This window comes from Zootermopsis nevadensis, unplaced genomic scaffold (genome assembly GCF_977971745.1).
Source record: "Zootermopsis nevadensis isolate Lab colony 2312 unplaced genomic scaffold, Znev_1.0 Znev_ptg000024l, whole genome shotgun sequence".
NCBI classification, from domain to species: Eukaryota; Metazoa; Arthropoda; class Insecta; order Blattodea; family Termopsidae; genus Zootermopsis; species Zootermopsis nevadensis.
Genome location: NW_028259156.1, coordinates 2,242,577 through 2,261,335, shown reverse-complemented (window position 1 = coordinate 2,261,335; position 18,759 = coordinate 2,242,577). Strand labels below are relative to the sequence as shown.

General features: G+C 39.8%; 2 protein-coding genes across 6 annotated transcripts in view; one reads left to right on the top strand and one right to left on the bottom strand.

Annotated features, from left to right (window-relative positions):
- Window positions 1–18,759, top strand: part of LOC110835953 (CDK5RAP1-like protein) — a 153,497-nt gene that overhangs the window by 23,840 nt on the left and 110,898 nt on the right. The gene's annotated exons all lie outside the window — the stretch shown is intronic.
- Window positions 1–18,759, bottom strand: part of dgo (ankyrin repeat domain containing protein 6 diego) — a 111,464-nt gene that overhangs the window by 12,452 nt on the left and 80,253 nt on the right. The window contains exon 4 of the mRNA XM_022076681.2: window positions 207–308. Coding sequence (XP_021932373.2) covers window positions 207–308 — 102 coding nt within the window. The remainder of the gene's footprint in view (window positions 1–206; window positions 309–18,759) is intronic.

Genomic DNA, 18,759 nt, shown 5'->3' with positions numbered 1-18,759 from the left:
TGCATATTGCCATTTTAGTGGGAGCATCTTCAGAAACTATTAAATGTTAAACAAAATGTACACATTTTTTAGTTTTAAAACAGTGGTACACACGTGACAACTCAGTGGTGTTCAACGTAAGCACGATCTTTTCTGCGATATGTGACACAACACGTAATGTCAACAACTTTGTTGTCCGGAATTTTGAGCGTGGTAATTATACTTACCACGTTGTCTTGACGATTGACGTCTGCCCCATTCTTGATGAGCTGTTTGACAACCTCCAGGTGTCCCTCGGCTGCTGCCCTTTGCAGTGCAGTGCACCCCATCTGTAATTAATAAATGAGTAAAGTGAAACGGGGAATGATTTATTTCGTGAAATGTAGCCCGAAACTCGTTGTGGAAAGTTGAGCAAGAACGCGATGTCAGGTAGTGTTCGACAATGAACCTTCTTTGCGCTGTGAAAAAAAATACGTCCTTGTACTTCGACTGTTGAAAAACAGTTGAAGGAAGGACTGGCGTGATCAGGTTACGACATCACGTGACCTTCGTGGGCTCTTACATAGTCAGAGCGATACTAAGTGTTTATCAGTCCAATCGAATTGTATTGAATTGTAACCATTAATAAATGTTTTAATATGGGTTGCGTGGCTTTGCACAATACTTAATGACCGCGTAATGGCAGTGTTGCCTAGTGTACGTATCTGTGATGTACGAGGGTTAAAAAATGTTGGTTCATTACAAGTTTCGCTTATAACGTGTTGAGTACGTCTAGCGTGAGGTATGGTTTGGAGGAATGTCGATCTTTGGGTAAACAACTCATTTCAGTGACGGCCTTGAAAAGGAGCCCTCATAAACGTCAGTATCATCGAGATTTATTTATAAAAAAAATTCCTTAGATTGAGGAAATGCGTACAAAATTTTCGTTGTAAATTCTGAACAGGATATAGACTGTTGACATTTTGGTGAATTATTGGAGGACTGTGTATTTTTTTTAATCTGTCAATTGGTTAGAACTCTAAAGCATCTGTTAAGTCCCTGCTACTCTCCATTTCGATATGTTTTTTCCCCCCATTTATTTCCTGAACATGGAGGCGACATATTCCTTCGAAACAGGTCTGCTGAAAAAAAAAAGTTTTTTTTTCAGTTCTGCTGTTTTGTGTGGGCCTGGATAGTTCCGTCAGTATCATGTTGCCTACGAATTGGCTGATCGTGGGGTTTGATCACCGGTGGGGACAAACGATTCTTGGTTTTGTCTATCTAATGTTTACCACGGCTCCTTTCCCGGGGGTAAGTCGCGGCCGATATTAAGAATGAGTAGGTGATATGTTCTCAATTAGCTTTGTCGAAATTTAAGTACTAGATTATATTATAGAATCAAAGATAGGAGATTCGCGAAAATTATACATTTTTAGTCTGTAGTAGTGTAGCTTATTTCACTTTTGAATTGTCCATTACGAACATATTAATTTGTTTAATGACATGCACTGAAATATGCCTGTAATAAGTCCTTCCATTAAGTACTTCTTACCACAGTGTAATAAGGTAGTACCAGACCACACGGCGCTACGAATCAGACGACAGCCATCTTTGTACTCACCGCTGAGAGAAGCTCAACTCCTACTTCGTGATAAATTAAATCGAACAACGTAGTTTAAATTACCCCTTAAGGTTTAAGTCTTTGAAGTTTAATATAAATTGTTACAGCTGTGAATTTGTAAGTTCCAAATGAATGAGTTGCAGATTTTTCGTAACAGTTACCGTTAAGTACGGCAACAGTAGGAAGAAATCAGAGAAGTTGGCAGGCGTGGTGTCACTAACGCGAAGAACACACAATGCAAAGAAGTCAGTAGGAAAGAAGGAGTTATTCGTAATGTGACTAAAGCTTCTACTTTGCAAAGTAAACAGAACTTCTCCATTACAAAGATAAATTAGTTAATGCTGCTTGTGGTAAAAATCCATGTCTCTTAGTGATGAAGACATTTCACTTACGTAAAACCGAACGTTTATAGCCATGTTATCAAACTCGCCACATCTGTGTAACATTTCTTAACATTCTGGTATTTTTACATTGAGAGGTTGTTAGCACTTCGCCCTACACCCAAGTTCGAAGACAAAGGCTTCTTGTCTGTCCCTGAGTGATTATTCAGTATATTTGCAACAATCCATTATCCATCACTTTTTATCTGAAGGCCATCTCTTACACCAATACCAAAAGACGTGCCTTGCTGTTGTGACAAGGGAACCACTTAAAATGGCCAGTGTTATCTACGAAATAACCAAACCTACTGAATCAAACTGGAGTGTTACAAGTCTCAGAACAGATGGTTCATGTCTTCATTAAATCGAACTCTACGCGTTCGGAATTTATAGGGATCGAATTCTGATACTAATATCTTGACAGAGATTTATAATTTGTTTCTTAAAATAGGCTGCAACCACTTTGTAGACGGTCCTTTCGAGTTCTGTAACCTGTTAATTAACACATGGAATGTGTACCGTAATTGAGAGGTGATAAATTTATATTCGAGTAAAGATATTGACTAATGCAGGCAATACGACACAGAGGTTATGTACATATCAGTTCTTAATTATTCTAATAGAGGAAAACCGGTGTTTCTGCGGAATGAAGCAAGATTGATAGATGGTTGTAAAAGGTGTTAACTTCGTTTGTTATATCAGAATAATTCTGTGTCGAAACAGGCCAGAATACATGAATTGGCGCATACTGTTGGATATTTTTTATTGGTCTATAGGTTAAAAAATACACAATAAAAATTGGTGTCTTCTGAAATTTGCGCCGTATAGTCTCGGAGAAATTGTCCGACGTTTCAAAGGGATTTCCCGCTGTCATCATCAGGTCCTAAAACTTCGGTTTATTGAGACTACACATTACAGAAGGCAGTCGTCTTTATGCTCGCCACCCTGAGAACCCGAAATGTCACTCAGAGTACATAATATTTTGCGGAATAAGAGTTTGTCGACCTGTTAGGAAGATAATGGAACTTGAAACAAAATAATGTCTTATTCCGATAAGACCGATGTTTTAAGTCCCATAACAGAGCGAAAGCAAAATTAAGTCCCATAACAAGCTATACGACACATACATAACACGGAAGGTGTTAAAATGTCAGGGCTGTCCAAATTATTGTGTAATTTCTTACCTGGCCACATGTAACAATTTAATTGTGATATTGGGGGCCGTCACAGTGGCCGCGGGTTCGAATCCCACTAAAGCCATGAATGTTTTTCTGTGTCGTGCTGTCCTGTGTACAGGTAGAGGCCTTGCGACGGGCCGATCCCTCATCCAAGGTGTCCTACCGATTGTCTAATAGATCAAAGCCAACGAAAAGTTGGGACCCGCAGATGCTCAAAGCACTGAAGAACGGGTCTCCTAAGTAAGATATTGGGAGTTCTTTCTAAGATCTGTTCTAATTTTTGTTGAAATCGGGCGAAAATATCGGGAGTTCTAAGCGTTTCCGCATGCCAAGTGACTGATTGGGGAATCCCCGTGGCCAGTTTACTTTGATGACGTCATAACCATACGTCTCCCAACCTGCAGGTTCCACGAACCACATTCGTTTGTTAACCCTTTAAGAATAGTGGTAACTATATGTACCACCAACATTTTGCCCACGGAATGTATGTACGGGTTTCTTATGATAATCAGAACAAACCAACTGGTGTTTGTAATGGAGACACGTGTTTTATTTGAGGTTGGAACTGCATTTTCTAAATATTAGTAAGCTGAGCTTCGGGCTTCGAATAGTTAACTCGTAACATATTTTTATGAGAATAGCAGACGGACACGTGTTAAGTGAAACTATAAACATTCCGTTTTATGTGTAATCTTGGTTCATTCTGTCATATATCACATCCTTCTTCCTTGGTTGATTCAGCCTTTTTTTTTTTTTTTTTCATCTGATGATGGAGATGTAAGTTGTCGTCTCGCGGTCTGCCCTCGGGGTGTTGGTAAAGCAAACCCAGTCAGACTTGTTTTGGTCTTCAAGGTGACAAAAGAAGACCACTGTTGTATTCCGCGTGTTAATAGCCAACGCCTTGATGAAAACTAGGAATTCTTTATCTTACGTTTTCATCGTCAGATATGAGATTCGTGTCTGACAGTTATTGACACGTGAATTCGTTGAAACGAAGTGGCTGTTTCATAACGCAATTAAAATACTTTTAAAATGAAACAAATGTCTTAACTGTTCTGTCCGATACTTAAAGACGATTTTAAAGTCACAGTGACAGAGTTGCAGTGTTTTATAATTAATTATTCTTGCCCTCGGTTGGATTAGTTGTAAGCTCGCTTGTCAGTGGATCTAAGGTTTACGGGTTCAAACCCGGTCGAGGTCGATAGATTTTTAAGGCGAGAAAACTTCTATGTATTTTAAAACACTTTTTTTTTTGTTATGATTCTTTCAGTGTCTGTGGTAATGTGTCTGTAAATAGAAACCTACATAATTCAATTTAGTACTTTAGTTTAACGTGCTAACTCAACAGCTACACAAACCAATTAAGAAAATTAAATACAAAGATAAAAGAACGAAAGTACATACAAGAAGTAAATATACAAAGTAAGTGATTATTACCGACTAATAGATTTGAACAAAAGATTTGTTAACTTATGTTATAGAACTTGTTAACATTAGGTCTATTACAAATCTCACTGGCAGCTAAGGAGCAGCGAACATAGGGAGAAGTCGCAAAGTTTTTGTTTTTGAAGTCTGATAGTGAAAAATTTCCAAAAATGAAGAACAGATAACAAAGTCGCTATAAACTTTACTTACGAACAAAACGTCAAAGTAACGACGTGTATAATATGTTCAGTTTTAAGTTAATGTTGTTAAACTAAATTAAATCGTATGATTTGAGGTTTTCACAGCGGTGAGTATGAAGATTTCTGTCTTCTGGGTTGTTGCGATGAATCGCCCTGATGACGGAGGCAGTATGATCTCCGAAACGTTGGTAAACATCGACCAGACTACACAGCGCAACAACCCAGAAGACAGAAATCTTCATACTCATCGCCCTGATGATGGAGGCAGTATGACCTCTGAAACGTTGGTAAACATCGACCAGACTACACAGTGCAACAACCCAGAAGACAGAAAGCTTCATACTCTGATGACGGAGGCAGTATGACCTCTGAAACGTTGGTAAACATCGACCAGACTACACAGCGCAACAACCCAGAAGACGGAAATCTGCATACTCATCGCCCTGAAGACGGAGGCAGTATGACCTCTGAAACGTTGGTAAACATTGACCAGACTACACAGCGCAATAACCCAGAAGACAGAAATCTTCATACTCGTCGCCCTGATGATGGAGGCAGTATGACCTCTGAAACGTTGGTTAACATCTACCATACTACACAGCGCAACAACCCAGAAGACAGAAATCTTCATACTCATCGCCCTGAAGACGGAGGCAGTATGACCTCTGAAACGTTGGTAAACATTGACCAGACTACACAGCGCAATAACCCAGAAGACAGAAATCTTCATACCCTGATGACGGAGGCAGTATGTCCTCTGAAACGTTGGTAAACATCGACCAGACTACACAGCGCAACAACCCAGAAGACAAAAATCTTCATACTCATCGCCCTGATGATGGAGGCAGTATGACCTCTGAAACGTTGGTAAACATCAACCAGACTACACAGCGCAACAACCCAGAAGACAGAAAGCTTCATACTCTGATGACGGAGGCAGTATGACCTCTGAAACGTTGGTAAACATCGACCAGACTACACGGCGCAACAACCCAGAAGACAGAAATCTTCATACTCTGATGACGGAGGCAGTATGACCTCTGAAACGTTGGTAAACATCGACCAGACTACACGGCGCAACAACCCAGAAGACAGAAATCTTCATACTCTGATGACGGAGGCAGTATGACCTCTGAAACGTTGGTAAACATCGACCAGACTACACAGTGCAACAACCCAGAAGACAGAAAGCTTCATACTCTGATGACGGAGGCAGTATGACCTCTGAAACGTTGGTAAACATCGACCAGACTACACGGCGCAACAACCCAGAAGACAGAAATCTTCATACTCTGATGACGGAGGCAGTATGACCTCTGAAACGTTGGTAAACATCGACCAGACTACACAGTGCAACAACCCAGAAGACAGAAAGCTTCATACTCTGATGACGGAGGCAGTATGACCTCTGAAACGTTGGTAAACATCGACCAGACTACACGGCGCAACAACCCAGAAGACAGAAATCTTCATACTCTGATGACGGAGGCAGTATGACCTCTGAAACGTTGGTAAACATCGACCAGACTACACGGCGCAACAACCCAGAAGACAGAAATCTTCATACTCTGATGACGGAGGCAGTATGACCTCTGAAACGTTGGTAAACATCGACCAGACTACACGGCGCAACAACCCAGAAGACAGAAATCTTCATACCCTGATGACGGAGGCAGTATGACCTCTGAAACGTTGGTAAACATCGACCAGACTACACAGCGCAACAACCCAGAAGACAAAAATCTTCATACTCATCGCCCTGATGATGGAGGCAGTATGACCTCTGAAACGTTGGTAAACATCAACCAGACTACACAGCGCAACAACCCAGAAGACAGAAAGCTTCATACTCTGATGACGGAGGCAGTATGACCTCTGAAACGTTGGTAAACATCGACCAGACTACACGGCGCAACAACCCAGAAGACAGAAATCTTCATACTCTGATGACGGAGGCAGTATGACCTCTGAAACGTTGGTAAACATCGACCAGACTACACGGCGCAACAACCCAGAAGACAGAAATCTTCATACCCTGATGACGGAGGCAGTATGACCTCTGAAACGTTGGTAAACATCGACCAGACTACACAGTGCAACAACCCAGAAGACAGAAAGCTTCATACTCTGATGACGGAGGCAGTATGACCTCTGAAACGTTGGTAAACATCGACCAGACTACACGGCGCAACAACCCAGAAGACAGAAATCTTCATACTCTGATGACGGAGGCAGTATGACCTCTGAAACGTTGGTAAACATCGACCAGACTACACAGTGCAACAACCCAGAAGACAGAAAGCTTCATACTCTGATGACGGAGGCAGTATGACCTCTGAAACGTTGGTAAACATCGACCAGACTACACGGCGCAACAACCCAGAAGACAGAAATCTTCATACTCTGATGACGGAGGCAGTATGACCTCTGAAACGTTGGTAAACATCGACCAGACTACACGGCGCAACAACCCAGAAGACAGAAATCTTCATACTCTGATGACGGAGGCAGTATGACCTCTGAAACGTTGGTAAACATCGACCAGACTACACGGCGCAACAACCCAGAAGACAGAAATCTTCATACCCTGATGACGGAGGCAGTATGACCTCTGAAACGTTGGTAAACATCGACCAGACTACACAGCGCAACAACCCAGAAGACAAAAATCTTCATACTCATCGCCCTGATGATGGAGGCAGTATGACCTCTGAAACGTTGGTAAACATCAACCAGACTACACAGCGCAACAACCCAGAAGACAGAAAGCTTCATACTCTGATGACGGAGGCAGTATGACCTCTGAAACGTTGGTAAACATCGACCAGACTACACGGCGCAACAACCCAGAAGACAGAAATCTTCATACTCTGATGACGGAGGCAGTATGACCTCTGAAACGTTGGTAAACATCGACCAGACTACACGGCGCAACAACCCAGAAGACAGAAATCTTCATACCCTGATGACGGAGGCAGTATGACCTCTGAAACGTTGGTAAACATCGACCAGACTACACAGCGCAACAACCCAGAAGACAAAAATCTTCATACTCATCGCCCTGATGATGGAGGCAGTATGACCTCTGAAACGTTGGTAAACATCAACCAGACTACACAGCGCAACAACCCAGAAGACAGAAATCTTCATACTCATCGCCCTGATGATGGAGGCAGTATGACCTCTGAAACGTTGGTAAACATCAACCAGACTACACAGCGCAACAACCCAGAAGACAGAAAGCTTCATACTCTGATGATGGAGGCAGTATGACCTCTGAAACGTTGGTAAACATCGACCAGACTACACGGCGCAATAACCCAGAAGACAGAAATCTTCATACCCTGATGACGGAGGCAGTATGACCTCTGAAACGTTGGTAAACATCGACCAGACTACACAGCGCAACAACCCAGAAGACAGAAAGCTTCATACTCTGATGATGGAGGCAGTATGACCTCTGAAACGTTGGTAAACATCGACCAGACTACACGGCGCAATAACCCAGAAGACAGAAATCTTCATACCCTGATGACGGAGGCAGTATGACCTCTGAAACGTTGGTAACCATCGACCAGACTACACAGCGCAACAACCCAGAAGACAGAAATCTTTAAAATAAATTGAAATAATATGGATCGTAAGGAAATTGAGTTTCAGATAGACTTAGTGCATGCTTAAATACCAACTGTGACACTCAGTTTTGGCTTCAGAAGCACGGACGGAGTTCAACATCCAAAGTTGAGGGCTTCTTCATGGCCATATTTTGAATACAATTCTCATGTCTTAATATTCATTTGGTTATTCGAAAAATAACATTTCGTGAGTTTATTATTAATCATTCTGTTAATAAACAATAAATTAAACTGTTTAATAATTAATGCTTTTGTTAAGCTTAATGTTGAATGTATTATGAAATATACAATCTATTTTTATCTCTATCCGTTTGTACCTCAATTCATCGAATATGTAGGCCTTTTTAATTTCTTCTGTGTGTACTCGCGTTAATCAATTTTGTATAATCTAGTATTTCTTAAACATTTATATTACGTAAATACCGAACGTCGTTGTCGAGTGGTTAACATTCCTGCTTCGTATTCCGACCCGGAGATTCATCAGTCCTTTCAAATTCCAGGATAGTACCTTAAATTAGGCCACGACCGCTTCCTTTCCAGTTCAGTAACAATCTCATTCGACACTTTATAGACACTTTAAAGCGTAGTTAAGTTAATGGACACGAGTACTGTCATTAATTCCACCTCATCTCCGTCAGTTTGACTTTCTAACTTACTATTTGTAGCCGTAGGAATTGCTTTATACCGCTATATTATATTATTCGCACCACAGTAAGCTTCATAAGAAATGCCACATCCCAAGCGATTAAAGACGAAAACGTGAAAATTAATTTCAAATAATTACTTTGCAGAGGAAAGCTTGAATGGTTGTCAGTACAGTGACTGGAATGCGGGGTTTGATTCCTAACAGGGCAAGATTTTTATTTTCGCCACGACATCCAGAACGGATCAAGGACCCACCTAGCTTCCTACAGGACCTACAATTGATAACACAGTTCTATTTTTCGGGTTAAAGCTAGCTACTCAGCTCAATATAGTCCGGAGATTATAGTTACCTCAGCTTCTTAAGGCTTCGATCGGGATGTTCTTTTGTTAAATCTTATGTGGTACCGCCTGATTCGACTTCTAATGGTTAAGTGAAGTGTTTTCTTCGCGGTACGGTCTGGATTCGTAAATATTATGAAGACGAGCTTCGGCTTCAAAGGGTTAACCAGCTGATTTTCGTAATGGTGAGGTGTAGTGTTTTCTTCGCGGTACGGACTGAATTCATAAATAATATTCAGACGATCTTCGGCTTCAAAGGGTTAACCAGCTGATTTTCGTAATGGTGAGGTGTAGTGTTTTCTTCGCGGTACGGTCTGGATTCGTAAATATTATGAAGACGAGCTTCGGCTTCAAAGGGTTAACCAGCTGATTTTCGTAATGGTGAGGTGTAGTGTTTTCTTCGCGGTACGGTCTGGATTCGTAAATATTATGAAGACGAGCTTCGGCTTAAAAGGGTTAACACATCCATATGGCCTTCAACTTAATTAAACACCAGGGACTAGACATACCTCGATTTATTGCGATTCGCAGATATTGCGTTTTTTACAAATTGAAGGTTTGTGGCAACCCTACGTCGAGGAAGTCTATCGGCGCCATTTTTCCAACAGTACGTGCTCACTTCGCGTCTCTGTGTCACATTTTGGTAATTCTCGCAATGTTTTTATAGACATAATTCTATTGCACGCTTAACAGACTACAGTATAGAGTAAACATAACTTTTATATGCACTGGGAAACCAAAAAATTCATATGACTCGCTTTATTGCGGTGGTCTGAAACCGAACCGCAATATCTCAGAGGTATGACCACTGCGCTGCGGATTTGATATTTTCCTTTGTAATTATCTCTTTTTGGTTTTGATATTAACGTTTTGGTATTAAACATTTTCAAATTTCGGTTCAGTTGATCCGAGGAAAGAACTTAATAAATTGGTTAATTAAACATTTGATTCAGTATCAGATGGTGTCTCAAGCGTGAAATTTTTATTAGTAAGAATACTTACTGAAATTTAATTTTCGAATAACTGAAGCTTCCAAATTCAGTGTCCATGAAAAGAAATAGATGTTAGATGTTCTAGGGTTATAAATTGACACCCGATACGATATAAAAACGGCGTAAGACTCGTAAATAACCTACACGTGTTTTGGGATGTGTCTGAGAGCGCAGTAGTACGTATTTGTAACAGTCTGTCGTGATGTGTTGCTCAGATAATAATTTGATGGATCGCGCTGACAGGTCTTGACAGAACAGGGCGTCTGACTGAGAAAACACATTGCAGGGTAGTGTATGTATTCATAAGCGGGTCTTATAGAGCAGTGGTATTCAACCTTTTTTGTTCGCGTACCCCCAGATATAATTTCTCTTCAACTTTGTACCCCTCAAAGTTGATGGTGTATAATTCAAGTTATACATAGTATATAATCTACATCTAAAATAAATTAAATAAATTACATTACTGATTATTCAGCGTTTATCATAAAATAATATTGTTTTTAAATTTCATGTACCCCCTAAGATGTCTTCGCATACCCCAGGTTGAATACCACTGTTATAGAGCATGTCTGCAAATCAATAACAACCTGGACTTGTATTTTAGAGATTCCTGATTTGAATCTTTACCGGATTTGTAGGAGATTTCGTGATCTTTATAGGACTTTCAATAGGCGATGTACGCCGACTTCCAAATCATTTCTTATCACAGTTCGTAATCACCTGTCTAATTCGAAGCTATTACTCTGTGGCTAATATAGCGCTGTTAAACAACCAGACAGCCAGGAACACGCGTGGTTTAAGTAGTCTAAATTATTTTTATGATGGACTTATGTTAAAATGTTACATATTTCCTCTGGTTGTCAGGCTGTAGAGACAAAGAAGCGAAGTTTGGTTATAAAGAAACTGAAAAGTTGACAGATTGTAATTGTAGACACTTATGACATACGTCACCATCTTCCAGCAACAGCTCGTGACATGGACAATGAAATGTAGTCCTACAGGTCAGTGAAACCACCGCTCCAGTCTCTAGAGACTGACAAACTTCGTGGTTACGTCAATCAGTCATTGCGATTGAAAAAGGAAGGTCCCAATTCGAATAGATTAAGGAACCACAGCGGTTTGAGAATAATATAAAGACATACCAGAAATAAGGGATTTAATACAAGAAAATTACAGTAATTTCAATGTTAAATTAAAATAAATGTTAATATTTAATAATAAAATATGTCTTAAAATGTGTGCCACGTGAATGTATTACAGAACGGTGTCACGCAGTCTGTGAGTTGTGAAATCCGTAACACGTTATATTATTAAATAAAAATTTTCATTTTAATGTTGAACTGATTGCGAAATTTATCAGTAAAGCCGCGTGCTTTCTGAATGAAATGAATTCTAACCTTTCCATGTTGGGACCAAATTATTACGACTAGAATAACTTGGCAACTGTAACGAAAAAGTTTGGCAGACTGATTTTGGATCCACCTGCGTAGAAGGACTAATTTTTGAACCTAAAACTGGTAATCGCTCGAACTTGAGCTTTTGTAAGAAAAATTCTGATTTCGAAAAACACTCCAATAATAATCGCTCATGTAGAAATTTTTAAATGCTAAATTTGAACTTCCTGCAAGTAAAATATCTATGTTTTAACCATTAATATTCTTAATACGGAGCTCGTATTATTAATATTTAAACATTATTCCTTACCTGAAAGAAAACATAATTCATAACAAATACAAAGACGATTTAATCAGTGGGAATAGTAAAATGGGACAGGCGAATGGGGGATTATGGTAGGATAAGATTAGGTATGGAATTAGTGTAAACAAGCAATGTCTGGAAGCTGCTACAGATTTTATCTTATTATGGCCTTTGGCCATCGTAAATTGAGAATGAAATTAATTCGCTATAAGTGATACAGTGGTAAATATCGATCTTTTCGTTACATTTACGTAGCGTAACTCTTTAAATGTTTATTGGAGCGAAACATTTTCCGAATAGTAGCTACGGAGAAACATCAAAGAGATAGCAATTTCCCTACGTATTACAGTTTCGGTGGTAATTAGACGAAAGAAATTTTATTTTGTTTTGGTTACATTTCGAAAATCACGAGCCATTGGACAGATTTTAATTTGGATTGTAGCTCCGTCTGATACAAGTTTTACCAACATTTAAGAGTTCCTTGCTGCCTCCATCATCAGGGCGATGAGTACGTACTTATCTACAGATTGCCGCTGTGATAATCTGAAATACGAGGTGCGATCGGAAAGTTTCAAGACTGTGTCAATAGAGGGCGAACCGGATGTAGTACGAGCTTCTGCCGCTAGGGGGGTGCGGCCTACATTCATAGTGAATCAGTGTGCCAGCCGGCATCATCGAATTAGCATTTGTTTCTTAGTTACGGGCGTTTTGGTAGTGCATTACACCGACCCTCCTGCGATTTCGGAATGGCGTGTGCATCAAATTTTGCCAAAGACTCGCCAAAACGGCTACGGAAACCTATGAAATGCTAAAGCAAGCATTTGGGGAGTCCGCAATGGGTCGTGCACAAACTTTTGTGTGGCATTCACGTTTTAAAAATGGCCGAACCTCTGTCGATGATGACGAGCGTTCTGGACGACCATCTTCGAGCACAACGCCCGAAAATGTTACGAAGATTCGGCAGGCCATTCACGAAGATCGACCATCGTCGTACCATCAACGACTTGTGCGACATTGTTGGGATAGGCTATGGGACCTGTCAGCTGATTCTAAAGGAAGAACTCCACATGCGACGCATCATGACAACGCGCCAGCGCACACCGCCCTCAAAGTTCGGCAGTTTTTGGCCTCAAACACCATGGCCGTCATCCCGCACCCTCCTTATTCGCCGTGTGACTTCTCCCTCTTCCCAAAGATGAAAATTCAGCTAAAGGGAAGGAGATTTGAGACGATAGAAGAGATTCAGGCAGAATCGCAGATGGTGCTTGACAGGCTGACAAAGAAAGATTTCCAAGGATGCTTCCAAGCTTGGCAGCGGCGCTGGGATCGTTGTGTTCACTCCCAGGGGAACTACTTCGAGGGTGATGGATGAATTTAATACTTGAGATAAGTGTACGGGTTTTTATACGCGCAGTCTTGAAACTTTCCGATCGCACCTCGTATCAGCCGAGCAGTCATTTGACAAAGCAACCGCAGGGAATCTCCCAAATGCAATGCAGTGGGACGAATGCTCTTTCTGCAAATGTAATGCCAGCTTCAAGCTTCTTGTCTGCCCCCTGCCAGTGCGACAAATGGAAGCATGCTACCTGCCATTCAAAGTCGGTCGCATTTCAAGAAGGAAACCGGTTAAATGATATTTAGATACTGCAGACATTTTAACAATTATTTCTATTAAAATTCAAACACGAAATGGAATAAACACGCAGTGTTTCGAGACACTCGCTGTTTAAAACTATTGTAATAAATGTTTATAAATAATTACCAGTCCCCGTCTGTAACATGCGACGCAAAATAACTCCGAGATTGGACCAGACGGCAAAGAGGCTGTCTGAACAAGTATAGTGTGACTAAAAAAGTGTTTGCCATTTTCATTTTGACATATTCGTATTCTGATATACTGAAGCAAACTATTTTCTGGACATTTTTCAAAGTCCAAGACTAAATAAAACTCCCTTACTCCTTACCTTATGCGCTGTCTCACTTAACTTATATATACCATGACTTTAACTTCTCTTATGTCCGGAGATAGGGACTGGGCCTAACAGAATAGGTTTTACCGGAAGACGGAGATAGACTTCAATCTTCGAAACGTCGTGTTTTATTTAGTCTTGGGCGATGGCTTTTATCCAGAAAAAAGCTTGCTTCAACAACGCACCATCGTCACAAACTTTCAGAATTTTGATACACGAAAATGTTTTATAAACAAAGGGAACTGTAAAATACTAACAACGCATGAGCTATTTCTAAAATTTAAAAACGTGGTAGATTCACAAACTATTGTTCACAGGGAAGGGCTGGGTTATCTCTTCGTGTGTGCCATCGCTTCGAGGTCTTACCGTCCGTCACACGTGTATGTGTAAGCTCGAAGTTAATTTGCATATGCTGTACACATGTTCCCACTAAGTTATATATCCGCTGTCTGAAATATTTTAATTGATTAATGAACTCCGCGCTGCATAAGGCGTGGATCTTGGAACATTTGAACCGTGGAGCTCTACCAAATGCCGGAAAAAAAAGTCCTCAGGAAGGCCCATAGGGGGAAAAATCTCCCAACTAATCAAGAAACTTCAAGCTTCTTAATAATCAGACAGTTCATTGCCATAACAAGACCCCCCACCAGTGGTCCCTATTCCCAGCCAGATTAATCCACTCCATTTCTTCACACTTTAATTCTGTAGTATCAATTTCAATACTGTCCTCCCTACACCTCCGATTAGATCACTTCATCTTTTAGACTAAAATTTTGTGTGCATTTCTAGGTTACATGTGCGTGTTTTATGTCCTATCCTTCTCATACTTCATGATCTTAGTACCCTAATCATATTTTTGAATAATACAAAGTAATTGTTTGAATAAGATAACAGTCTTCTGGTTACTCTCGCCGTGTAGTCTGGCAGTTGACCGACGTTTCAGAGGTGCTAACTACCTCCATCAACATCATCGCCCGAAAGATAGAGGCATTAAGCACATTTAAAAATGTCTGCTAACTGCCAGATTACACGGTGCAATAATCTAGAAGATAAATAATGATATTAATTTTGTTATAAAATATTATTTAATTTTGGTTTGTCTATGATGCTTTGTGGAAACAATGAACCAAAGCGAAAGACTGTTCAGTTATACATGCAGATGTTAAAGCTTAATAGCTTTTATAATTAATTTATTTAATTTTAATTCGATTCCTCTTTTATAACGTGCTAACTTAGCAACTACAGAAGCAAATTACAGAGCCAAGATAAATAATGATTTTAATTTTTATATTCTGTTTTGTTAAACCCTTAACATAAAAAAACTTATTTTGAAATAATTATTTATATTTTACCGTCATTCGTGACAATAAATGTTGTAGTTTAGGATAAAAATTATAATTAAAACACTATTTGGTGACGTGAAGTTTATAAATTGCCGCTAATACAGTCTTTAATCACCTGAAATAGCATACAAAATTATAAAAAATAATTTATTCAGGGTAAAAGTTTGTCGTTTGAAACCAGTACTTTGCATTTACCTTACAACTATAGTTGTAATAAACCAGCATATTTTAAATTTGAACTATTTGATCTTAAGAATATAAACTCTGAAGTTTTTACAACATTTCGAAAACGAATAAACACCCCGAATATTTATTATAATATAGTATGGAAATACATTTATTTATTGAAACTATATCATTGACATTTTAACCAAATTTATTTAAAGGAACAATAAATTTCTATTACGTGTTACCACCAAGGACTCCCTTTAAGTTGTAGCTGTCCGTTGCGCTCTGTTCCTCTGCAGAATTCCTTCCTATTGTTCAACAGAACATTGTCCTCTGATTGTGATACAGATCATCGACCTCAATGATTTGTGATCTCCATCTACCGCTAATATTATTAATTGGAATTCATATGACCGAATAGATGAAACAGTGTCTAACAGGAGCGCTGTAGGAGTCATAGACTTAACGGTTTAAAGGTTTCTCCTTTCTTCCTGTCTTCAACAAGGAGACTTACTGGCCGGTTGTGTCTTTGCGAAGCGTAGAAAATTTAGACAGCTTCATTATCAACTTCGCAGAATCAAAATACATGACGCAGGACACACGGCAGTTAACGAATAAACAATGAAAGTTAGGTTGAATTGTCATGCTGTTCTACGTGAAGATTGTAATCCCATGGGGTTAAAATATAACTAACTAACCAACTAGATGGCTTACCTAACCCGGAAGGTTCATCACCGAATTAACCAAAGCCTTCCACCGGACCCTGTCCTGGGCCAACAAAACCCAGTCTCCTTCAACTCCTATCTCCCATAGATCCCGCCTGAGATTATCCTCCCATCTACGTCTAGGTCTCCCCAGCGGTCTCTTCCCCTCAGGCTTCCCAAATAGTGGACCCAACCAACCAGATGGCTTATGAAACCCGAAGGTTCATCACCGAATTAACTAAAGCCCTGTCCTGGGCCAACAAAATCCAGTCTCCTTCAACTCCTATCTCCCATAGATCCCGCCTGAGATTATCCTCCCATCTACGTCTAGGTCTCCCCCGAGGTCTCTTCCTCTCAGGCTTCCCAACCAATACCCGGTGCACACCTCTTGTCCCATCCATGAGCGCTACATGCCCAGCCCATCTGATTCTTCTCGACTTAATCACCCTGACAATACTGTGGGGAGGAGTACAGACTTTTAAGCTCGTCATTATGCAGTTTCCTCCAGACCCCATCGTCTTCTCTCCTAGGCCCAAATATCCTCCTCAACACCCAATTCTCAAACACCTGCAATCTGTGTTCATCCCTCAGAGTGAGAGACCAGGTTTCGCACCCATACAAAACAACAGGCAAAATTATTGTTTTGTACACTTTAATTTATAGGTTTTCAGAAATCAGACGGGAAGACAAAATATTTTGAACTGAGAAGTAGCAAGCATTTCCGAAATTTAGTCTCCACCCAACTTCCTCACGAGTATCATTTTGATTTGTTAATGTTGTGGGCTAAAATATAGACCGCTTAATAATTTGCATTTCCAAAATGTTCTGTACGTGTGAGAATCGAACATTTAGCAACACAACATTTTAGGATTTTATATGTAGTAGACCTGATGTCGTTTTCCAACAACAGTAAAACAAATGATTCCAGTATAAGGTAATTTCTGGTGGCGTGTGATTCATAATACGTTTTATGAAAATCCTTCAGTTGGTTCAGAAGTTATTAGGTGGAACGGGGACATTTTACCATAAATCTGGTTTTCCATATAAGATAAGGAAAACGGGAGTTCATTGACGTGGACACTGGCCGTATGTATAATTTTTACAAAGAAGCCAATGACCACTTACTTGTACTTAACTGAATCTGTAGGTAATTATCGATATACCTACAGGCACACAGGATGCATGGTTAGGTATTACACAGAGAGCTACATAGTTAAGAAAAGACATGAACATCTCATCATCGCTTGATTAAACACTGTATTTGAAATGTATGATGTTTGCATACAAAATTTTGATGTAGGCCTGAGTGATAATTATATATCGAAGTAATCTGGTTGAGTTTTGTAATATTATGTTCATTATTACTGCCATCTACAGAAATTCATTACAACTTTAATTTTTAATATGTTTTACGTAACATTTAATGACCTGAAGGTGACATGACATATACCGAAACGTGTTGCCATATAGTAAGACATTGTAATAAAGTTATCTAGCTGGATATAATAATGAATAAAATAGTTCTGATGATTGCCTTAACTTTTTTAAAGAAACTCTACACAATTAGGCTAACCGATAGAACTTTTTACGTGGAATATTCCATTTTACAGTGCAAATTGAGTCGTGTTTTGTAGTTATTCCTTTCCAAGACATTAATGTTTTCCATTAGAAGTTGTTGAGCTGTTAAACACTTTGGCCTTAAGGAACAGTGACGTGACATCTCAATTATATATGCTAGACTAACATATCCTGTTTCGTCAAAGGTTCGTAGTATGTGGGACGTGACCTCTTTGACGACAAACATCGATTTCCCTCCGAGATTAGGTCTAGCGGTCAGAACACTAGCCTTGTAAGCCTGGGGTCCCGAGTTCAATTCCCGGTGGTGCTCAAATTTATAACTTGTGTTGGGCAAGGCCGTGGTCTAGGCAACACGGAGTTTTCCTCCGTGGCATCCCAACAATTACTCCATTCACACACAGAAGAAGGCAATGGCAAACCACTTCTGGATCATCTGCCAAGAACGTATATGAACAGGTCCCAGTTTGAGAAAAGGATGGAAGGATCCTGTTCATATGGACCTGTCGTCAGACAGAACACTACAAATAAAAAATAAAAATGTAGTCGATATAATTTTTAAAAGTGTTCAAGAAGGCATTACTGCAAGCCAGTAGCAAAATACCCTTTCTAGCATCTCAGTCGAGTATAAACTCATTAACTAAAGACCAAGAGGAAAACATGAGACATTATCCTATTATGGACAATGACGGCTCGAAAACTGAGACGTATATAAGTTAACGCATAATTAATCATTCCATTTGAAATAACTAGATTTTCGTAGGATTTGACGTTTTCAAAGCGGTGAGTTTGAAGATGGATGTCTTCTGGGTTGTTGAACCGTGTAGTCTGGTAGAAGTTTACCGACGTTAAATATAAATCGTTGAATAGTTTTTATCTTGAACAGATAAGAGTAATAATAATAATAATAATAATGAGTAATCAGAAA